Below are 25,266 nucleotides of genomic sequence, written 5' to 3' on the forward strand. Positions count from 1 at the left end.
GCTGAGCAAGCTGAACCACAAGGGATCAAAGCTCACCAGAGTAGGGCGGCTGAGGCTTTCCCTCTTGTACTGTAATTATGGTCATTATTAACAAGAACCACCACCTCAATACATTACCCACTATTCCTCTGGGTAAAGCTGATCGGCGCCTGTACAGATACAGCTGAAAAATGAGGGATGTCAAACCTAAATGGGAAAGCAGAAACCCGGCATTTCAAATGTGTGCCCAGCCTGTGCACTACAGTAACAAAGAACCATTTGAGTTTAGAGTGCTCCCATCTAAACAAGCAATAAGACAACAGGAAAAAAAAAGAAAGCAAACTGACAGCTGGAAGCTGATACATGTCTGAAGGAGAGCAGATTAGACTTAGAAAAGAACAAAAGCAAACAGCAGTGTGACCCCAGATATAGAGAGCTAACAGCATGGCGTTTCCTTCAAGCTGGCTAACGATCCACCCTGCTACTCCAGAGAGGAGGTAATGATCACCACCGGAGGCTGTTTTTCTGGGAAATGTACACACAGGTGCTTTAGCTGAGGAGCCGTGGATCACAAGCAATGATAAGCCATATACTTCATTGTTGTTCGCATGCTTTGATCTCAGCTTGAATGCACTGCTTCCTCTCCTTTTACTGGAGGAATTATTTTAAGTTTTTAAATCCTATGTGTTTAATAAATCGCCTTATTTGGCTTATTTTTACCACAGTGCTGAGCTGCCGGGGTTGACTAGGTGTTGTTGTTCCTGGCTTTGTGGCAATTCAGTACAAAGATGTTAGTCTATAAATGCTCGGGTTACCGGTTTAACTGGCTTTTGCTTACTTCAGCTACAGATGTTAATGTCTCCAAGAAGAAATGAAATATTTAGCTGACTTCTAGCTAAACCACTTTACTGATAACAAAATAAAATGGCTGAGTGGAGGATAGTATGAGGGTATTTACGGTAACAGTTATTGCCATTTGGATGCCTTTTTACCATAAAAAGGTAAACTGTTACAAGACATGCCAAACAATGACCATAAAACTTTTTTTGTCTTTGGAAGGACGCAAACATGTAGGACTAACATACCTAGCTCTGTTATAGCTCAAGTCACCGTGAGTACTGCTGCATACAGTGCAGTGTAACCATCACCTCCAAACACTCGAGTACAGAACACTGTACTCCTCAGTGGTTAGTATCTTGGCTACATAGTAGAAAACAAGCGACAAAAAGTATTTGGTCAGTAGGAGGAAGATAACATGTTGATGCCACTCAAAGCTTGTTTTCTTGTTTGTTTGTTTTGTTAACAAGGCCTTGTATTGTTCATGTACTGCATTTTGGTATTGTTTGGTGCGTGTGCAAGATGGTGGTGTTGATTCATTTAAGGAATCTAGTGAAATGTAGCTACGCAGTTTTTGAGTCATTTCAAGTGATTTTTGCCAGATATCAGAAAAATTACATTATAATTTACAGCATAGTATACTGAATCTAGAGTATACTAAATGAAGTATCTAATATGAGATGGAGTGTTACAGCTACTTCTATGGAAATAAAAGTAAGTATGCTAGGTTACCTCAGAAAAGCATTTTTCATAAGCTGTGTGAATGTTATTATGCAGTATTGTTGGTTTTTTAGGGGGGGGGGGGGGGTTTGGCTCAGTATCCAGCAAATCAACCAAAGCAACTGTATGTATAATTTACTTGAGAAGCAGCTCTTAGCAGTTCTCAGATAATTCTTATACATTGCCATTTTTCACACTTCAGAGACATTCACGTAGAGCAAAACTATGCGTAAAGAGTGCAGGGAGGAAAACAAGAGTGCTTGACATGTTTACGATGCTGTGCCAAGAATAGCAGTGGAATGAGACTGGATTTCAACACAGATGCTCTTTTGCATGGATTAACAACAAGGATGCAACATGTAGCTTAAGCTACAGTCTGCTAGAATGAATTAAGCTTTCATGCATTAAACACACATTAAACTTGCTTTAAGTTTTAAATCTCCTGGTTATCATGGTATCATGTAATGTACTATAAGCAAAAGTTTGGCAGGCTTTTTGCTTTTATTATATAATAAATGGCCTTTATTTATTGATTTTCGGTAACATTATTCTGATTTTTTGTCTCCAATTTTCATGCAGAGCATTCTTTGCTGTTGTTTTTCTGCACATCACTTCACATAGATCACTTGTCAATCAAACTGTGTGGTGAGTATTGTCATTATTATTGTTATTATTACAGCATGGAAAAGAGATAATCGAGCTGTCATGCCATCAGATTGGATTGGATAGTCTTGAAGAAGTTGACTGACAAACAGACGTCTATTCAAAAGTATTGGGTTCAGTAAATAGATGTTGTATGAACTGGTCTCAAATCAGCAGCGCACTGTTTGTTGACCTCAGCAAAAATGTCTTGTTGTGTAGCAGAAAGTGGATAAAGTCTTGACACAGGGTAGTATAAAGTATTCAGGGAGAATAAATGTCAAAAAACGAAAAAATGAACAGTCGACTCAAACAAAGTCAGATTTACAACAAGCATTTTCCCCTGAACACTTGCTTTTAGCACACTCTGCTAAGTGTGCATCATCGTTTCTTCACACTCCTGTTTGCTGCTGGACCGCTTCCATCACTCTCACGCTGCATCTTTTGCTTATGTCATGGATAAAGTGGCATGCTGCAAATAAATAAATCACTGTTTTGTCTCGTCATTGCTTTTCTTTAAAGTTGCACTGTTCTGGTCAGTCAGTGTCCCTGCAGCTTTTCTCTCGTTGCCTTACTCTTTTATTTTCTTTTTCAAGCCACTAAGGGATAATTTGTCTCAAGAGACAAACCTGATTTTGGCTTATCGACAACAGCTCCTGCACAGCAATCGTGGAGAGGAGTGGGGACACCAGAGACATGTCAGGGAAGGCTAAACGTAGGAAAAATGGACCAAGTGAGCAAGAGCTTAAGGTGTTTTTCCCAGTTTCAGTTTCAGTTGGGATTCTTTTTATCCTTCAGCTGCTGTTTTCATGAAACGCTTTTATGATTGTAGTATTTGTGGTGAAAGATGTATGCAATACCCCTTTATAGGCTGGCATCTATATAGTACTGTCATTACTGTAATTTGCTTTAATGGATAGCTCTTATTTTACTACCTGTAGCCTGAACACTTCTATGCTTACTATTCCAGTACACCCTCTTAAAATAATGTTGTTTTGACTGCCAGAATCCATGCCTTCTTTGCACTTGCTTCGCCTACTGTGCTTAAAGAGCAACCAGACAGAGACTGCTTTGTCAACCCACAGCAAATGTATATTTTCATTTTTATATTATTTCCAGCTGTTTTTAGTAATAAAGATCTTCAGTGGTTCACTGGTGTAACAAATGAAGTACTTCAAAGTATCAACCAAATGAGTAAATAGGCAACTATATTGCTTACAACTTTACTGTATCATATAATTACACTATCTGCTTTAAGTCATCATAATAAACAGGGAAATTACTCTGCTCATTTCACACAGCACATTTTCATTCTTGGGTTCTATTAGAGTAGCCTTACATGAGTCACAGTTCAGACGCTCCTCATTTAGTTTATACTGAGCTTTGGTGTAGCTCTGTCACTCGACATGGAGTTTTAGCTCCTCCCCCTCGGTCAGATTAAGCATGTTCTGACATCAACAGGAAAATTGATATTTTCTTTCTCTCATTTTAGCAACCCACAAAACTTACACCCAACATCTGGCACAAAGTGAGAAAGTCTGATGGAATAAATTAGAATTTCGTAGCTTTACCAATGTGTAACAATTTTGACATCAGAGAATGCAAATTAATAACAAAATATTGACACTTAATGCTCAGAGAAAAAAATTGAATGACAAATCTAAATATAAATCATTAACAACAAATCTGTTGCTTATTATGCCAGTGAACAACTGATAAAATAAGCAAATTATTAGCTTATTTTTACTTTAATACCACCCAATCCCTCCTAGACACTCACTATTTGGAAAAACGCAACCAAGCCAGCATTTTCAAATTAACACATGGCAGGCCATTTTGTAAAAGTGTTGTTTACAGGGCACAAAAACACTGTTTGGGAAGAGAATGGAAACTGAAAGGGAAAAAAATCAGAAATAAATTAAACCCTTAACATTGAACCTCAATGTTACTAAAAACGACTAAAAGCTTAGAAGCATTTTGTTTGTTTGACTCAGTTTAAAGTGAAAACTGTGATTTAACAAGTGCGTGCCCCTATGGTGAAAAGGCAGGAAATGATTGTTTTATTTTTGTGCACATTTGATTATAATTAAGGAACTATTGTTGCAGAGTTACTGGTATCCTGGAATAGTTTATACCCCTTGAATCACGATGCTTTATCATTTCAAGGAATATCTGATTTTTCAAATTTCATTGAAAATAGGCTGATGACTCTAAAAATACAGCACCTCAATTTAGCAGCACCAGTTTTAAGGGGTTTGGTTTGGGCTCTACTATTTTGCTGTTTGTTACATTCTCCTGAAATTCAGAAACAGGTTTTGGTCTTTTCTGCTTCTTGTGAATTTTTTAGACACACAGACTGGTGAATGAGCAGACTTTGATACTAGCTGTTTTCAGATTCCTCAACTGAAAATCTTTACATGATTCTCTTAAAACCTGAGCTTGAGGTGTGACCCTGAAAACACGATTTGTGACATCATGCCTTATTCAGATATCCTCAGAACTTTCCCAACTCTAATATTAAAAATTGCACCATGTATATTTTCATATTTGTGTACTGATACACAGATGTTTCACTGAGGGTGAATCCATCTAAACAATTTTAACTTAGACACAAAATATGATTCAAAGCAGAACATGTTCATCTATTACCAAACATCTGATGGGAACCTTTAATATTATGTATTTAGCTTTTAATTCAATTTTAACTTACTGGCTTTAATCAAACTTCTCTAAATACCTTAAGTGCATCATCACAGATATGGTGGAAAGTAAACATACAGATAATCAGTATACATTGAAACAACTATTTATACTACCACAAATGCAAAGTGCATTTTATATGAATCTATCACACAGTCATACCTAAAGTCAGAGCAATCGCGTCAAGTGAGAGCTTCTGTCATGCTGCCATGGGATTGTTTCCTGTATACCATTACAATTACTCACATTTTAATTGTATAAATTCTATGCCATGTAAAAGCGGTTGGGCTTTCAGTTTTTAGGTATTCATGTATCTGACAGTTTTCTTCACTGTATGTGGGGCAGGGTAATTATTACACAGGTGTAAACGCACACTCGTGAGCTTGGTATGACTGTTTAAATGTTTAAGCGGGCCAGTTATGCTCATTCAGATCCATATTTTTTATTCTTGGACTTTACTAGAGGAGATTTGCATATTTCACAGCTCAAAATAATTCATATTTTTCACTTTTATTCATCATTTTATTAACATACTGGGAATTGATTGGTTGAATTGAGGAACTGCACCATCTGAAACAACGTTAATCATTTTAGTTTCCTTCCCTTTAAGGCCAACCTGCCTTTAACCCTCTCAGGCTCAAATGAAACTTTTTGTTGCTAATGCACAACCAAGTCCTGCAGTGTTACTTCTGAGTAAAAAAAACTCATAAAATATGTATGTGGGGTAATCAGGTTGTTAGTTTTTAACTGTTGCAAATCGGCAAGATAGTTGGTTAAGCCAACTATCTTGAGATTGGCTGCTTCTCCCTAACAGGAGGTTGACTAGTGTAGGGCTTGCTGCTCAAAGCCAGATTGGTGTACCTGATATCCCCTCTCAATAACATCACACAGAGCCAAGTGTAGAAAAAATAAATCTCAGAAACCAAGTTATTATAGTATGAAAAAGGAGATTTGGCTCACAGGCATAACTTGTACATATGCTCTTCTCATTTTTTAAACTTTGGCCATTGTAACAGAATATGATGGAAAATACGGAAAAAGCACAATAGATCCACAGAACCTAAACTGGTTTTGATGTATGTAAGCATACAAAGCGTGCTACAGGCGATACAGTAAATTTCCTCCAGCTGTCCTGTGTCAAACTAAGAGATTAAGCCAAACTAAAAGATGACCCTACAACAGTAAAGACATCATCTGGTGTGACAGAGCTTTTTCAGCCAAGTGTTAAGTGTCTCTATGCCCCACCAGTAGTTCAGAGGTATTGTTTTAAAAGGGAAAGGCCTTGTATTTTAAATTTTTACTCGTGGCTGCTTTCACAAAGATCTGTGTTGACAACTTGACACGTTTTCTTCCCTCTGCACAGATTGTACCCAGCAGTCTGAGTTTCAGAGCATGTGGTGACCTCTTGAAAGTCTAGGCCACTGCTGCCCCCAGTCAAGTCTTTTCCACCACATTTAACATTTTAATACTCCTTTACCCTCATGTGAGTCAGTCTTTGATGTTTCTGAAAAGTCCATGTAAATGTCATGCATTTAAGTAAGTCTGTCCTGAGTGCAACTAGGTCCTAATAAAACGAAGGTTAAACTTTAGCAATTTACCTGTCATGCTGCTCTTGGAAATTCGGCATTTAATTCTTTCTAATCACCTGGCAGCCATATCACAAGATTACCAGTTTGATCCATTCATACTTCACACATACTCAAAGAAAATTCCATTTTGCAGCGAGAGGTTTGAATGTTTGACTTTGCGTCGGCCGCTGCTTCCCTGAGAGTTGGGATTAAAGAGCCGCTAACAGAATAAAGGGATTCGAGAGGCGCGTTGCCTCAGGCAGATCGCGTCAGTTGCTAAAGAAGAAGAATATTTGCAGCCGTTGTATGGCTTATGATTGGCTGGGTTTGCACCACATCGCAGTAGCTCCAGTCCTTTGGCTAAAGGGCACACAGACAAAAAGGCAGAGCCGATTATCTGTGTCTCATCCAGAGGCAGCACACAGCAGACATCCATTGTATGGCTTCAATGTGATGTTGAAGCCTTTCACAGGAGTCACAAAAGACTTGAGATTATTGAGATTTCCCTGATAGTATTGCCATTGTTACTGATATTAAGATATTGCAAGGAGTGTGAAATATCTGTGCAACCAACCTGCAAAACAAAGTAACTGTTTTAGAGTTACACGTTAGTGGGCTTGATAAGAAGTGTTTGATAAGAGTAAACACATTGAATGATAACAACTCCTTCACCCTCTTCAATGTTGTCTCGTTGTAATGGATCCACTGTAATATTTGGTGAATGAGGTGCAGGTTCAACGTATCTGAACCACAGCAAGCTACTGAAAATGTAGAGGGTGTTTGAGGTTAACAGGAGTCATGCCTCCATGTTAAAGCAGCTGTTGCGCACCACTTTCTACTGACGGAAACATGCTTTACACCAGTTTAATTATGTGTAAAGCAGCACTCAGAAGCAGGAAATGCAGCGTTTAATTCCAAACTTGACCAATCAGTGCTCCTTTGATGAAACTGTGTGTTGCTTAATGGTGTTGTCAGTGAGTACTTTTATCGTTTTTTTTGTATCATCTTCCTGGTCAGCGTTTGATCTGTATTAATTAAATTCTTTTTTAAAAAAACTGTTATTTGCACGTGCCATGTGGTACGCATCATTTCCCCCCTTTATTCTCATTCACAACAACTTGTGAAAGCAATTAGAGCAATGCTTTAAGTAGCAGTAATGATACATACAATGAATTAACCAACAGAGACGCTGTTATTTTAAAGCTTGTAAAGGACTTCCAGGCTTAAATTAAACCATTTGCACATTTCCTATTCATTGCAGGTCACTGTCACCACTGTGTTGCAGCTTTGAAATTGGTTCACTTTCATTGTTAAAAAAAGAATGAAATATAATTACAATAACAGTGCCTAGAGTGACTGAGATAACACGGTTTAGCGACACCGTCGTGGCAAAGGGCCACGCTCTCCTTTCGTCACATAAAACGGAAATTATTTCAGCCGGTTTGATCTTCCTCTATTTACATAATATCAGTGTGGTTGAGCAACACGGGTGGGCATTTATCATTGATACTGCATTTTGAAATATTCTAATAATTAAAGGCAATAGCTGTCCGGTGAGCAGGATTCATTTGGCATGATTGAATGATTGGCACTTTCCAAGCCAATTTGGTTTCGGGTGACCATACAGACACGGTAAAGAGAGTAATGATGTCAGGGACACGTCGCCAGCTCATGATAGAGTGACTCATTTCCTATTAGCAAGGCCTGATTCCACATGGTTTCCTTTTTGCATAACGCCTCGACCCACGTCTGTGCCGCCACGCCACTTCGACTGACACCTCTTAACTAAACACACAAAATGGAATAGACATAAGCCCTCACTCCTCATCAGCATTCAGTAGAAACACGGGCATCACCCTGGCCCTGCTTTTCATGTAGGAAAACAAAGGCACCATTTGTACGCATCTAGAATGGTTGCTTAAGAAGAAATAGGATTGCACATCAGAGCAAATCGTGCCCTGTGAGCTGTAACAGTGATTTGGTTCAGGAAGAAACTGAGCTTACTATTTTACTCTGCTTTGTGTGATTTACATTGTGATTTCAGGTCATTTAATTGTTGAATTACACTGCAGCCTTCAGTGTTTACTTAGGGAAAAAGTTCTGGATCTTGTGTGTGAAATTAAAGCTACAATGTATAATATATTAATACAAAAAATGCATTATGTGCTGTTGCTGTGCTGCTGTTTGTTATTTATGGCAAAAAGAGAAATAAGATTTATTCTGCAGTTTTGGCTATTAGTTTCTTTGCAGATGAATCTTATGCATGTTTCTATATATTCAGTATTGGTCTAGTTAAACTATGTGTTGTTAAATTTTTTTGCAGCCTGTGCGACTGGAGAAAAGATTTTTCAGTGAAAATCTCTCATAATTCATGCATCCATCCATGCAGCCGTGCATGCATGCATATCTGGGTCTGGGTCGGAGGGGCAGCGTCTAATAAGAGATGCCCGGACCGTTTCCCCACTCACTGGCCACACCACAGCGTTCCCAAGCCAGCCAAGAGATGTAATCTCTTGATTGTGACCCTAATTGGACATGCCAGAAACACCTCAACCAGACGGCGCCAAATAACTTAATCTCAGCCAACCTTTTCTGGCAGAACAATGCTACAGATTTACAATAGTATGCAACTTCTTAAAAAAGGGCTATTCCAGTTATTGAATATGCTTACTTAAAGCCCCAGAGATTTTGACTTAACTTTGCTTTTTAAGGATTTCTTTAGAACATAATGCATTCATGAATAAATAAAGCCAAGGTTAAAAAATGATGAGTTGACATAGAGAGAAAAACACAAATAGAGAAATCTCTCGTGAAAAAGACAAAAAATACTGCTCATGTGGGATCCCAGGCTTTCAAGGCCTTTAATAATCATTTGTAAAGCTATATTTTACGCTGTGATCTGGAAGAGGAAAATTGTGAAAAAACTTTGGAAAAGATATTTTATATATAAGTTAGACCCTGTATGAATAATAAGATGAGCCAAATGCCAAACTAGATTGAGAACTGGACAGCTGGTAAGACAACAAATGTGAAGAATTGCCATTTTCAGTCAGGAATAAAATTCACAACCCAATAACAGGCACAAAGAGGGATTCAGAGACCCATCTGCCTCCAATGCGGGCCCACAGTGAGACGACACTTGTGTAGCTCTGTTATAGGGTATGGTGTGAGCTGCTTCCTACACAGAACAAAAAACATCTCTCCGTAATATTGGTGAGTCCTGCAAGTGTGAGGGTTACGTTTGAAGCTAAATGTCCAAAATGCAAGCCTACAACATGTTTGTAGGGTTATCCCTCTGCTCTGCTGTTTGCAGTGTACGACCAGAGATCAGCATTGTGTCGTGCTCTCTGTGGGCCTGCTCTGCTTCTACCTCTGAAAATAGCACAATAAGGAGGCCTGCTTGAAATAGCCTTGTATCACATCCTGCTATACCACAGTTTTATATGCCAGGAGGCACATATGAGGAGCGCAAGCGTTCGGGGAGCAGCTAAGGTTCATATGATGGACAGCGCTGACAGGCGTAATGATGTGTAAATTACAAGCGGGTCCACATCGCAATGTTCTCCCTGGTGGTGAAAGAGCAAACTCATTTCATAAACACAATGATCACTAAAATATTCATAACAAACAAGGAAACGGGGTGAGATTCCCTTCTCCTACCAGGCCATTAAATTTCCTTTGTGCACGTTAATTAAGTCAACAAATGACTTATAAGATCACAGTGCCACTATAGTGCCTATAGGGCCAGTCTTCTGCATGCGCTCCGACAAATTAGAGGTTTTGTACAACAAAGACAGGAATTATAATGGTATGCGGTGAAGACAATTTGTATTGAGGCTGATAGTACGTAGGGAGCAGTGATAAAGTGCTGTAATAAAATACAAACAAAAGGCAGCGAGACAGATCAGACGAGACTTACAGCTCTTGGAGTTGGAGGTGCTGGAAGAGCTGCCATGACAGAGTGGTGAGAGGATTCTTTGACAAGTTTCTGTGGAAGAAAGAAAAACAAAAGGAATGTTAAATCGAGTTATTTTATGTGAATTATTTTAGGTCCCTTCCTTGATGTCATGTTTGTTCTGCTTTTGTACAATTTCTTCTGTTCCATTTCCGAGGTCTTTTAGTTCCAGAAACCCAATGGCAAAGCTTTGTGGGGTCATTTTGACATTTTTCTCCCCCTTTTAAGCTAAAGGGAAACTTTTAGTCTCTTTGGGTTTTTTTTTTTTTTTTTTTTTTTTGCAATGTTCTAGATTTATTTTTAAACAGATAAAACTGGCATTTCCCCATCAATCTAGAAGCAATGAACTATAAGCACAAGTTTATGCCTTTATAGATGTTTGCAAATTTATAATTTAAGACCGAAATGTTTAAATCCCTTATTTAAGCATTCAGAACCTTACCTGAATACACAGAAGGAGACATAGTGGCAGCAATGACTCTACAGGCTTTGGATTCAGTTAATGTTAGGAAAAAACAGAATGCTTTTTTTTTGTTTCTATATACCGTATTTCCCGGACTACAAAGCGCACCTAAATATTAGCTGCACAAGCTAAAATCAGGGGAAAATCCTGTTTTGTACATACATTAGCCGCACCTGACTAAAAGCCGCAGGTGTTTCAATGTTGACTTATCATATGTAAGAGAATATGCACAAAGGGAATTGTCAGGAAAGAGATGGCTGTTTGGAGTAGAGATGGACCGATCCGATATTACGTATCGGTATCGGTCCGATACTGACCTAAATTACTGGATCGGATATCGGAGAAAAATAAAAAATGTAATCCGATCCATTAAATATCACGAAAGCACCTCACAAAACTTGCAACACGCCGTAACTCACCTCAGAACGTTAGCAGTCGGAGCAGTATGCATCACGTGATAGAGCAGCTGTGGCATGCCGGACCTGTCGGTGGTCTGGATAGCATGTGGAGCTTCGCTAGCAACCTGGCATTTCATCTCCGACAAAGTTATCCCGAGAGAAGTAAAGCAAGTGTGTAAGTCCATCTCTGAATGTTTGTAAAGCATTCCCACGTTAAGCTTAACAAGCGACTGCCTCTCGCTCTCCGGCTGCTACTTCAATCGTGAAACTGCTTAAATGATCAGCTGATCGGCTTTTCTGTCGCGAGTCCGTGTCTCTTGTTTGTTTTTGGCCCACTTTGCACCAGAAAGAGGAAACCAGCGGCTGAACAACAGCAGAACGTTTAAGCTTGATCAGCTGTTGTTAGAATGTATTTAATATTACTTTCTACACTAGGATCTTTTTCTACGTAGCTGACGCTGGTAACTGTGCAGGGGCGGATCTAGCAAAGTTTAGCCAGGGGGGCCGATAGGGCATGAACAGGGAAAAGGGGGCACAAAGACATACTTTTCTTTCTTATTCTCATTTAAAATGTCTAGCTTTTAATAAATAATTATCTGACACCCAAAGTTTTAATTTGATGTAAAATGAATAGAAATCAATTACTGTATATAGTGACTATTAAGTCTAATATATACCCTAGTAAGCTATAGTACTTTTTACTTTGGGAAGGTACCATCTGTGCAGTCTGCAATTTTGTTGAAGAAAGATGTTGAATCTATTTAATATTTCTTGAAAAATAATTGATTTCTGTGCATTTTTTTTCACACTGCATCAAATTAAGGTTGATTACGTCGATTAAGCATCATGAGGTGGTGCGTGAGGGGTGGTTCCTTATTTTTTATTTATTTCTTTTTGTTGTTGCTGGGAGTTGGAACCCTATTAGTTAGGTTGCTTAATATTTTAAAGTACTCTTTAAAATACCAGAATAGGGAGGATGGTGTAGGTTTAAGTTTATTAGATTGATCAGTATTGCTGAACTATGAAATATTTTTTTTGTATACAGGTATAACAGAATAGCTTTAGTGTAGTTGTTGTTTTAAACTTGAGTATGAACTTGCAGACTTGCAAAATGCAGCAAGATATTTTAAAAAACAGTTTTGTTGATTAAAAAACACTATATCGGATTCATATCGGTATCGGCAGATATCCAAATTTATGATATCGGTATCGGTATCGGACATAAAAAAGTGGTATCGTGCCATCTCTAGTTTGGAGACATCACTTTTATTAATATTTTGAAAAACAAGTTATGGGTACATATTTGCACATGTAGTACATAACAGTAGCCTACAGCACACCAGAAAAATAGATTCGGACTACCTTTTAGGCTCAGGTGCAGTGACACAGCTTTAACAAGAAGAAAAGTCAGTCGTTCACCATCTTTCTCTTCTTCCTGCGCACTAAAACCACCAAAGTCCTCTTCTCCAGTGTCGGATACAAACAGGCTCAGGATGGCTTCGTCATCCACTCTCCGCTTCTCTCCTTCGTTGTCACTTTCAAAACCAAAGAAATCCTCATTGTCAGTGTCAGAGTCGAACACCCTCAGAAGGGCCGTGGCGGTGTCCTCCTCTCCATCATGCAGCAGTCCAGCCCTTCAAAATCCGTTGGTGATCGTGGATGTTTTCACACTTTTCCACGCTGTCAGAATCCACCGGTGGAGTTGGGCATAACTTGCTTTTTTGGGCATAACTTGCAAGTTTATCACCGCTCATCATCCACGCCTCCCGCTGAATGCGTAGCGCTATTTTGAAGTTTGTTTTTCGCGCTACTTCGTACGGCACTACGTTGCCTGGCGGACGGACATGTGACTAACATACCACTCTTGAACCCCGATCCTTCCGCCAGGCAACGTAGTGCCGTACAACAGCGGAACACACAAAACAAATCGTCTTACGATATGACAAAAATCATGGACAATCCATAGAAAAGCCGCACCTGACTAAAAGCCGCAGGGTTCAAAGCTTGTGCAAAAAGTAGCGGCTTATAGCCCGACAATTACGGTAAATAAAATGTTTTGCAATGTCAAAACAAGTTACAAAATGGCAAATGGCCTGTATTTGTATAGCACTTTTACTAGTCCCTAAAGACCTCAAAGCGCTTTACACATCCAGTCATTCACCCACACATTCACGGCAAGCTACATTGTAGCCACAGCCACCCTGGGGCGCACTAACAGAGGCGAGGCTGCCGGACACTGGCGCCACCGGGCCCTCTGACCACCACCAGTAGGCAACGGGTGAAGTGTCTTGCCCAAGGACACAACGACCGAGACTGTCCAAGCCGGGGCTCGAACCGGCAACCTTCCAATTACAAGGCGAACTCCCAACTCTTGAGCCACGAGCCACGATCGCCCACAAAATTCAACTTACACAATTTTGTCAAGTTTATGGGAGAACCCATTTCTAAAAGTTGCTTTGACACATAACTATAGAGTATAAAAACAGCTAGAGCAAATGATGTGTGTGTGTTATTTTGGGGGTGGACAGTGTCAATCAATTTCAGTCTGAAGGGGTATTCATCTTCTACAGTTCTGACCAACTCCCTGTTCCTGGTTCTGAGAGGCACCCCAACAGCAACCCCCAACTAAAACAGCAACTGCCATACTTTACCATTAGAATTGTATTAGCTAGATGATAAGGCGTTCACCAGATACAGCGCTTTGAGGTCTGATTTCCAGTTCACCTTATTACAAACTGAAGTGCCAAATACTGAATATGAGAAGTTTTCAGTAAGTATAAATGTACAAAAACAAAAACCCAAACAAAACACATTTTCACTTTGTCATTACAGGTTGCTGAGTGTATTAATGGGGAAAACACATTTATTCATTTAAAAATGGATCTGCAAGTGTCCAAAGAACCAAAGAGGTCGGAGTATTTTCTTTAAATAACAAAGCCACATTTTAGTAAGACAAAATTAAACAGCCTAATTGCAATGAGAATCCACATGCCTGTATTAATGGATGAAAATAAGGCAAAGTACTATTGACAAAGAAAAGGGACCAGCCCTGGCTGAGTGGAGCTTCAGGGCTCAGCCAACTCAATAAAAGTAAGTTGACCGCTTTCAAGTCAAATAATTCAATTGACTTAAGGAAACCCTCCGGCTTAGGAAGCCATTAAATTCAATAGCAAACAACCAGAGACTTACAAGTGATTTGACCAGAACCTTGAATTAGTTTAAATATGAACATCAGGCATCTATGAATACATTTATTAAATCATATAACCTCTCTGTAAGGGTTTTAAAATAGCCGTTTATCATAAAGCAGTGTACAACATTGAATCCTATTAGCTGTATATGAAGCATCAAAGTGCTCTATTACATCATGAGAGAATCATTTTATCTGATCATTGTTTTCTTTGCTGTAGTTTCAGAGCAACACTCGCTCAGTGACTCATATATTCTGCACATTATTGCTGCTTTGAACTGATATAAAAGTAAGAGCATCTATAAGAGGAGGAAGAAATGATTTATTCAGTCACAGGAAATGACATGATGTAATTTATGATACATATACTGAACCTTAAAGGAGCAACTCAAAATATAATTCAGCAAATAGATAACAGGTTGTTTATCAAAATATGGATACCTAATTAGTAAAAATTTTTAAATGAACAGTTTTCTACATATATCAGTAACATCAGGATTGTATTACAGAGCATAAGACCATTATTAGAATGTGTCTAAAAAAACATGGAAATTGTATAAACAGTGTGATATATAATTTAAATAACATAATAAAACAAATAAAATAATAAATAAAAAGTGCCAAATACACACAATAGAGTATGCAGTTTTAATATTCTCTCTCTCTCTCTCACACACACACATACACACTCACACACAGTCTAATATGTTAATTTGTATGGAAGACATTAGATGCTCCTGTATCCAGACGTGTCGCTATAGCAACAGGGAGCTAAGGATGTTGCAGGTCTGACTTATTTCCTGTGATATCACACATGCAATCACACATGCAAACACACACACACTTGCAGATTTAAGAAATTTTTACATCTGCATAAACACACTCACACGTATTGGTTAAACACACTTGAAATGTACGCTGATGTGAATGCTCTAAATAGAGGAGATGTGTGGCAGAATATGTAAAGATGCTGCATGAAATTTCATCTCCAAAAGGAAACCTGTGTTCCCAAAGGGGTTGTATTATGCACTGAAAGAATACATTATGGGAGAATGAGAAAGAGAGAGAGGGGGAGAGAGACAGACAGGGAGAGAGAGGCAAAAGGTGGGCGAGCAAACAGCAGCTCATTAGTTGATGCAGAGCAGGGCTGCTCAACACCAGCATCAAATCACACATCCCGAAATAGACACATGTTTAGACCACAGATCTCCAAAAAGGTACATGTCAATTGACAAACTACATCAGCCATACATCAGACCAAAGGCCTTATAATCTAAATACATTAGACCTGAGAGCTCCAAACAAGCAAAGATTTCAGACTCAAAATAGACCTACACCAAAGCACAGTATAAGATTTTGTTGCTTATTTTATATGCTACCCTAAATGGAAAAATTAATCATTGTAATGCAACATGTCATGAAATACCCACCCTTAGCCCTAGAGGGCAGACAGCACTAGCAAAGATCCAATTTCATGCATTAAATTTTTGAAAAATACTTTTCTAAAAATATATAAAATTGCTCCATTTGCAGAATTTTGTTACAGTAATATGCTATGAAAAGCTGCATTTTCTTTCTTTAGTAATATCAACCCAGTGAATAAATTATTTTACTAACTACAATGACAATGTTGGGCCATTTATGACTTCTACAATTTAAAACCTCAGGTATGTTTTTGCTCATAACTCTATTATACTCTATTATAAACAGCAGTTTAAGTCATAATATATGGATGTCTTTAAACCTTATTTTTTTACTTCCATTACTAACTTCAGGTGGAAAAGAATGGCTACACGTGTCCATTCTGGGACAGGATATTGACAACAAGTTAAACTGGAAGACCAACACAGAGGCTGTGTATAAGAACAGGATGAGCAGGCTCCATTTCTTTAGTGGTGGAGATTTTCTATCACTCAGTTGTGGGGAACATAATGTACTTTGCTGTGTTCCACAGGGAGAGTAGACTGACTCTGTGATTGGCTGCCAACTCGACACTTTTGAAGGCACCAAAGTTTTGTCTTTTTTTTTTTTTGGATAATCTTGACCACCTTCTGTGGCACCATTTACTGGTCAGGCAGCTGAGCAGCTTCTCTGATTCAGCTCCATGGTGTTCACCACCACTAACCACCACATGGATAGTTCATTTAGATATACAGAAACAAGACTGAAGCTATTAAGCTATGAAAGTAAAGTTATTTTTGACGAGGTTTTTTTGAGATATTGACAGAACTGTGTGGTAAGTCTACAGTGGGGCAAAAAAGTATTTAGTCAGCCACCGATTGTGCAAGTTCCCCCACTTAAAATGATGACAGAGGTCAGTAATTTGCACCAGAGGTACACTTCAACTGTGAGAGACAGAATGTGAAAAAAAAATCCATGAATTCACATGGTAGGATTTGTAAAGAATTTATTCGTAAATCAGGGTGGAAAATAAGTATTTGGTCACCTCAAACAAGGAAAATCTCTGGCTCTCACAGACCTGTAACGTCTTCTGTAAGACGCTTTTCTGTCCCCCACTCGTTACCTGTATGAATGGCACCTGTTTGAACTCATCATCTGTATAAAAGACACCTGTCCACAGCCTTAAACAGTCAGACTCCAAACTCCGCCATGGCCAAGACCAAAGAGCTTTCGAAGGACACCAGGAAAAGTATTGTAGACGTGCACCAGACTGGGAAGAGTGAATCTACAATAGGCAAGCAGCTTGGTGTGAAAAAATCAACTGTGGGAGCAATCATCAGAAAATGGAAGACATACAAGACCACTGATAATCTCCCACGATCTGGGGCTCCACGCAAGATCTCATCCCGTGGGGTCAAAATGATCATGAGAACGGTGAGCAAAGATCCCAGAACCACACGGGGGGACCTGGTGAATGACCTGCAGAGAGCTGGGACCAAAGTAACAAAGGTCACCATCAGTAACACACTACAACGGCAGGGAATCAAATCCCGCAGTGCCAGACGTGTTCCGCTGCTGAAGCCAGTGCATGTCCAGGCCCGTCTGAAGTTTGCCAGAGAGCACATGGATGATACAGCAGAGGATTGGGAGAATGTCATGTGGTCAGATGAAACCAAAGTAGAACTTTTTGGTATAAACTCAACTCGTCGTGTTTGGAGGAAGAAGAATACTGAGTTGCATCCCAAGAACACCATACCTACTGTGAAGCATGGGGGTGGAAACATCATGCTATGGGGCTGTTTTTCTGCCAAGGGGACAGGACGACTGATCCGTGTTAAGGACAGAATGAATGGGGCCATGTATCGTGAGATTTTGAGCCAAAACCTCCTTCCATCAGTGAGAACTTTGAAGATGAAACGAGGCTGGGTCTTCCAACATGACAATGATCCAAAACACACCGCCCGGGCAACAAAGGAGTGGCTCCGTAAGAAGCATTTGAAAGTCCTGGAGTGGCCTAGCCAGTCTCTAGACCTCGACCCCATAGAAAATCTGTGGCGGGAGTTGAAAGTCCGTGTTGCTCGGCGACAGCCCCAAAACATCACTGCTCTCGAGAAGATCTGCATGGAGGAATGGGCCAAAATACCAGCTACTGTGTGTGCAAACCTGGTAAAGACCTATAGTAAACGTTTGACCTCTGTTATTGCCAACAAAGGTTATGTTACAAAGTATTGAGTTGTATTTTTGTTATTGACCAAATACTTATTTTCCACCCTGATTTACGAATAAATTCTTTACAAATCCTACCATGTGAATTCATGGATTTTTTTTTCACATTCTGTCTCTCACAGTTGAAGTGTACCTCTGGTGCAAATTACTGACCTCTGTCATCATTTTAGGTGGGGGAACTTGCACAATCGGTGGCTGACTAAATACTTTTTTGCCCCACTGTATATGCTTGACTGTTAGCTTAGATAAACAAGTGTAAGAATGTGAGAAGATTGGAAGGCTTTAGTGACGCTGGTAGGGTGCTTTTTCTTTCTGTTTTGTGGGTGAGCCAGACTAAATGTTTCCCTGTTTGCAGTCTTTATTTTAAGCTAAGATAAATATCTCCATGTAGGTGTATATTTAACAGACTCGCAGCAAAGAAATTAAATTATTTGTCACCATTACTCTTCTTTGATTAAAATGTAATTCATAATGACAAAGTGTGAGCGGAGATGCAATTTATTCATTTATTTTTATATATGGAACTACAATGTGACAACTAAATAATCAGTGGAAAGCAACTCATGTTTTAACTATTAATACTCATGAGCCTTTCAATTAAGTGACAAATATGTTTTAGTTGTTCTATGCTTGCATACATTAAGTAGAAAGGAGGAGAGGAGGAGTGCCTTCTGAGCACAGAGTGAGACCTCCTTCACATCTCCGCCAGGAAGTGTTCTGTTTTCAAAGGTCATCCTTCGCATCTCGACAAGAAATGTCAGCTAAAATTGGATTGGGAGGGGGTAGTAAATGAATTAATAAATATATAAACAAATCAGAAAAGAAGCCATCAAAGACAAGGGAATGCCAAAAGACAGGAGGTGAGGAAGGCCAAGAGCTGCAGAGTGGAGGAGGGAGTGATTATTAAATTAAAAAATTAGCGATGTAGAAAATTAATCTATTTATAAACTAAGCAGCTTAGTTACCAGGCCTAGAAGGCTATACCATACCACCTCCCAACACACACAACCACATACACAGTATATACTATACACTCACATGCACGCAGACTTGCACTGACTAAACTGTAAAACAGCATCAGCATCCACACAACAGCTTTTAGTCACTGAGCCACAAATCATCTCCACTACTTAGACAGCGCTCATTTGAATAAGGAATTATAATTATGTGATTCACATGAAATTTTCATTAGGTTGGGGTAAAGGAGAAAAAAAAATGTATTACAGCGACGGATGTATCTAGGTGTTAATATTGATGACAGCCTTGGCTCACCCAGCCACAGGGTGACGAAGTGAATGCTAAACTAAAACTGGATGTTTTGCTCCTCTGCAGAGGAGATGCAGCTCCTCCTCCCTCTTCTTTAATAATTCTGTTTGGCACGGATGCCACTGGGAGGGCTTGGCCACTTGAGAGGGTTGGCTAATTAGTGCGGCATTACTGGTAGCTACTGTCTGAGTGTGGGGGAGCTCAGTGGATTGACATTCAGGACCACGCGGAGGAGAACCAGACAGCTACTGAGCGAGATGTCGCAATGGATCAGCAGAACGGACATGATGGAATCTAGTCATCATCTGTCACGCTGAAGAGAAGCTGCTAATTTTTGCTACAGCAAAACATACTAATTGCTTCCTTTTGCAACTGTTCCTTTTTACAGCATTATGTTAATCATAAAAATATTTTCAATATTTTCTTAAAATGTCTGAGAGCTCTTTATTTTATGACTAATGACTGTAATTGCAAAAAAAAAAAAAAAAACCACTTTCCAAAATTTGATGTCTAGCTTTGAAATATCATGGGTGTCAATCTTAAAGACAAGTAGTTTTCCTCAGTGCTGAGATGCTGACATTTTAGGAAAAAAGCAAAAGAAAAAAGTGGACTAAGTTTGACAGCAGCCATATGTAGTTTATGAAAGTGAAAAATGTAAAGGTGGAAGCATTTTAACCTAGGTTATCTCTTCTCTGAAGTGTTTGCTACAGTATCAGAACATTAGCCTCCAGATTACTTAAAAGGCAACTACAACATTACATGAAATACATAAATTCAAACCTGTTCCACTTTAACTTTTATTTAATCCAGGACAAAACACCCTCTTTACCTGGAGACACCTTCATTATTCTGCTGTATTTCCTATGTTGATCCACTGCCTAAGAATTCATTTCTGCACATCACTTGAGCTACTCCTTGAAGTAAATAATTTCCCTAGTTTGCTAATGTTCAACTTACTGCAACCCCAAACAATATCCTATATCTGGAAGGTCACTGATAAAAAGTCAGCTCCACAGAGGAACAGACAACTTTATAAACTGTGCATAAATCTACGCCTTTCCAGCCAGGTGCATGCCTCCACCTGATAATGCTCAGAACTTATTTCACGTCTTTCAGGTCACTTGGTGTAACACTATGCATTTCACGATCCACAGGTTCATCCCAGTTTAAATATACTACATGCAGTCTCGCTGAATGCATCCTGTAATGGGGTACTTAATGTAGGTTTATATGCATGTCCCACCATAGCATATATTATGTATCTTAGCTATATTAAGCTACATTCTTATCTACATTCAGGCTGGAATTTTGTGCTTTTGTTATTATCCAGTTATTATTTACCCCCATCACTGTAATACTGTAGTCAGAACTGCCTGCTCATTGACTAGACGATCACGGATCGATAATTTTTATGCTATTCCTTCTACTTTTTATTATTATTTTTTAAATCAGCTCATTAGCAATTTGTACTTCTGTCTGAAAGTGTAATGTTTTTGGTGTTGTGGTCGACTGGAAACAAGCATCAACTAATACACTGGGTCATATGTGTAGCAGTTTTACAATAAGACTCCAATCTCTAACAAGCTTTTTATCTTTAAACAGCACATTTTTGGGATAAAAAGCTTTAAATGTGCTACTCTAATGTAAATCTGTTGGCACTTCTTTAATTCCTATATTTATATCCATTCTGTTCAGGGTGTATGCTGAAGTCATATGAAAACTCAAACAGGTTTCCGGAGCTGCCACGACCCTGAACTTAATCAGTAGTTAAGAAAATGGATGGATGGATGGATCCTGTTTACAGTGTTGTTATTGCACCATCATAATTAGATTTTTTCATTAGATTTTTGTGCAAATGAAAGTGGTTAATATCACAGATTATGAGCCCTAAATGGAAGTCACAATGAATGAAATCAGTATGTTTTGTGTCTAACTTCCCCCACCCATCTCTCCCCTTCATCTCTGTGGCTACAGTTTGTCTCTTACAAGATTAAATCACATAATGTTGTTTTATAATGGTTGAATCTACCAGCTGGAACAATGAATTTCCAATGCACAGAGTGAATATTTTATTCCTGGCTTCCCTTGTGATGTGATGGCCCTTTACTCTACCTTCACACTGCCATACTGTCTGTTTAACTACATTCTCAAAATCTGCTACAAGCTTCCCTCCTGAGATATTTTAAAAAGGCAGCACAGGAGTGGGTGGGTGAGCACATAGCTAACTAGCCATGAGAAGCTGCTAGAAAGGCAGGCCATTACAAGAAGAACATTTATGACCCTTTGAGAGAGTCCCTGTGTGGGTGCCCGTAGGGTTTTGTTGGAATACAAGAACATGGCTGTGGTCCTGGTTTCTATTGTGGTTTATATGTTACTGTATCAGCTCATAGCAACCACATACCCCCCTTTTTCCTTGTTATCCTAATTTGACTCTGTTTTATGCCATGCTCATCTGCCATGTAGCTTGTCATCCTCATAGATCGGACCAGCGGTCCCGTTCTGTGCTCCAGTCCTCATTCTTCATCCAGCACAGTACCATGACTGACTGGAACATGGCTCAGTCTGATCAAGGTGCAGCAAACTGTGCACCTAGTTTTAAAAGTGCAACTAATCTGTCAAGTCGTGGCAGCTATGGTTTAATGTGAGCAGGCTTGCCTCTGTGCCTGTTCTATCTGTAATCACTTACTAGTTGATACTTATTGTCTTTGAGCATCACAGGCTGGTGGTCACTTGCAGCCTTGGTGTGTTTCTGTATCTGCTTGTTTGTGGTTTCGTTAGCTCTCTGTATTCTGTATTGAATTATTACTGGTTACTCTGTAGTTCGATTGAATTGCTGTACTGAGCCACTTGTTTGACTTCCTGGAGAGTTTTTTTGTGTCATGTTCTTGCTAATATAACTAGCAGCTTTGTGAGAGAGGTACAAAGATACTATAGGTCAGAATCAGCTTGTGTTATGCTTCTTATACTTGATGCAGTACCTATCTCAGTCAGGAATATCAATCCATGAAACAATGTCTTTCTTATTACCTCACTACATAGTAGGAAGAGAACTGGGGGCAACTGTGGTTTTATATCCAAGAGAAACAAGTAAATCTGATGTAAAATTACAAATTATATTGCCAAAATGCCCCACAAATTCAGAATATGAAGATAGTACCAAAATATGTGAGATTTCTCTCCTCATTCTTTTCTTTTTCCCAGAGTTCCTCCTAGAAAATGTTTCCCCCCCCCCCCACTTGTACATGCAGTCCTTGGACAATTTCAGTGAAACCATCACTCCAAGGCTTCAGCTCACCTCAACAGAAAACCTTCCTGCTTATGCTTTTAGGAGTGTCGATATTTCAAAGAACTCATGTTCTCATATGAATGCATGTTGCATATGTACGCCTTGAAGTACCACATGAAGATGAGTTTTCTTGCAGACTCTTTGAGAGCAACAGTTCTTCAAAGAACCTTTTCAGACACATCTGTGATAAAACCTCTACAAAATAAAAGGTCACATCATTGATGATGGTCACACTTACAAAGGTGTTGCTGAGATTAGAAAAACAAAATGCGGCGTTTGTACAAAATGGAGACTAAATAGTACAATAAATAAGATTAGACATGTTAAAAGGATATAAATGATACTAAATGGTAAATGGCCTGTATTTATATAGCGCTTTACTAGTCCCTAAGGACCCCAAAGCGCTTTACATATCCAGTCATCCACCCATTCACGCACACATTCACACACTGGTGATGGCAAGCTACATTGTAGCCACAGCCACCCTGGGGCGCACTGACATCACACCTTTAAGGTGCACTGCAGATTTATCGCTAAGTATAAAACCCATTTAGTAACTCTTAAACATGGTTCAGCCCACCACAATCTGATAAACAGATTGCTATCTTGACCGAAGTAACGCGCGCGCACGCACGCACGCACGCACGCACGCACGCACGCACACACACACACACACACACACACACACACAGAGAAAAACAGCAGTGAATGCAGGTTTTACTAGTCAAATGAGCTGCTGTGATTCTTAGTAAACTGTGAAAATCACTTGACCCAGACTGAATGCAGCATACTCATGCAAATACTTTTCATGACTCAGTGATTAATAAAATATTTTTTTCAAATTAATTTTTTAAATTCTTCTCTGCTGGTTATATTTGACTTGCATTTTAAATTCAATTCAATTCAGAAAACCCTCAAAAATCAGATGATTATCTTCGGGCAAGCACCAGTCAAAAGTGGGGAGGACAAACACCCTTTTAACAGGAAGAAACAGGGAGGCTTAGGCAGTCATCCCAGACAAATGGCTGAGAGAGTGAGGGGAAAGAGAAATGGGGGAGCATAGGAGACAAGACAAGAAACAGTAGTCTTCATCCTCGCTGACTTTATAAAAGACTATTTTCATACTTAATATCCAAAAGATCCCCGGGTTGGAAGAGAAATAAATCCCTGGGGAGGTTTGCATCAGAAAGGACATCCGGCACAAAAATCTATGCCACATTAAATATGGGGATCCATCTGCTGTGGTGACCTCTTGCGGATAAGAGAGTGACCAAGAAAAAAGCTACATAAATATTTGTGTATTTAAATCTTGATCCAGCAAGACCCAAATCCCAAATGCTTAAAATTAGAGATGCTTGAATACCTTAATAGCTGAATTTTGTAGACATCAGAAAAGTGTGGTATTTTTTAAAAACACTGGTTTACCATACAGTGGTAACATTATTGTAAACAATAATGTAAAGAAAGGAGGACGCTCATTTGTTTTTTTTTGTTTTTTTTTTTGATTTCCCTAAAGTTCCCTAAAATGTTCTTTTACCCTTTAAATAAACCTTTAACTTTGTTTGCTTTTTGACTCAACATGTCATTGTAAAAAGCAATGCAGAAGCTGACAGGCTACTCAGTGACTGTCTCATTTGTTTACAGTAATTACCCAAATGTCCCAAAATCAATGAGGTAATGATTTATTAATGCCAAAATGTGGGATGTAATTAAAATAGAATCATTTGCACAACGCTAATGCGGTCTGTTTTTTTACCCCAGCCCTCTGAATCCCACCCTGCCTCTCCATCCTGTCTCCACACACACACACACACACACACACACACACACACACACACACACACACACACACACACACACACACAGAAAATATACTTGTTTTAATATCTTAGTGAGGACATCTATTTAACACAATAGGGCACACCAGCTTACCTCAACCCCACCCATCAAAAACACCTAAACCTAACCATAACCTAATTGTAACCCTGACACTAAAACCACATTTTGAGCCTGAAAAACACCTTCAAAGCTGGTGGAGATGGGCATTTTGTCCTATAAGTGAGTGTTGGTCCCCACAAGTATAGTAGAATGCCAATTTTGTGTCCTCACGAAGATGTACACACACATGCATACACACAAACATTCAGTTCGTGTAGTATAGTCTTTGCACTAGAAGCAGCAGAGTGCAGCCACAGTTCAGAGTCCCCAGAGAAGCTTTTGGGGGCAAACTCAGAAGAAAACATTCACCTGTCATAGCTGGTAAAAGTTTTATGTACTGGCTATCCTCTTTTGAGCTACTCTAGCTTATGATATTTCCAAAAGTATCAGGTAAAATCTTAGTCTTGGTATAAATTTTCTGTATTTTCAAAACATCACAGAGTGGTCTACTACCAATCTAGCATGAAGTTCCTGTAAATCATTCATGAAAAAGAAGAATTCATTCCATGATGTAGTGTCGCCTGTGCTTCAGTGAGACAGCACTTGTATAGCATTACTGATAAAAGAAGCAGAATGAATGGGCTTAAAATCTCCCTCCTTAGGCAGTTCAATCATTGAAAATACAAAGCAAGGGAGTGAGTCCCATAAAATGTGTTGGAGGTACCGTATGGAATTCATTTCATCAAAACAGCCAGAGAGA

General features: G+C 39.2%; 1 protein-coding gene across 5 annotated transcripts in view; it reads right to left on the reverse strand.

Annotated features, from left to right (window-relative positions):
* Window positions 1-25,266, reverse strand: part of ntrk3b (neurotrophic tyrosine kinase, receptor, type 3b) — a 236,105-nt gene that overhangs the window by 115,335 nt on the left and 95,504 nt on the right. For all 5 annotated transcript variants that reach the window (XM_026174777.1, XM_026174796.1, XM_026174786.1 and 2 more), the window contains one exon: window positions 10,363-10,431. In XM_026174777.1, the coding sequence (XP_026030562.1) occupies window positions 10,363-10,431 (69 nt within the window). The remainder of the gene's footprint in view (window positions 1-10,362; window positions 10,432-25,266) is intronic.

Source organism: Astatotilapia calliptera, chromosome 1 (assembly GCF_900246225.1).
Source record: "Astatotilapia calliptera chromosome 1, fAstCal1.2, whole genome shotgun sequence".
NCBI classification, from domain to species: domain Eukaryota; kingdom Metazoa; phylum Chordata; class Actinopteri; order Cichliformes; family Cichlidae; genus Astatotilapia; species Astatotilapia calliptera.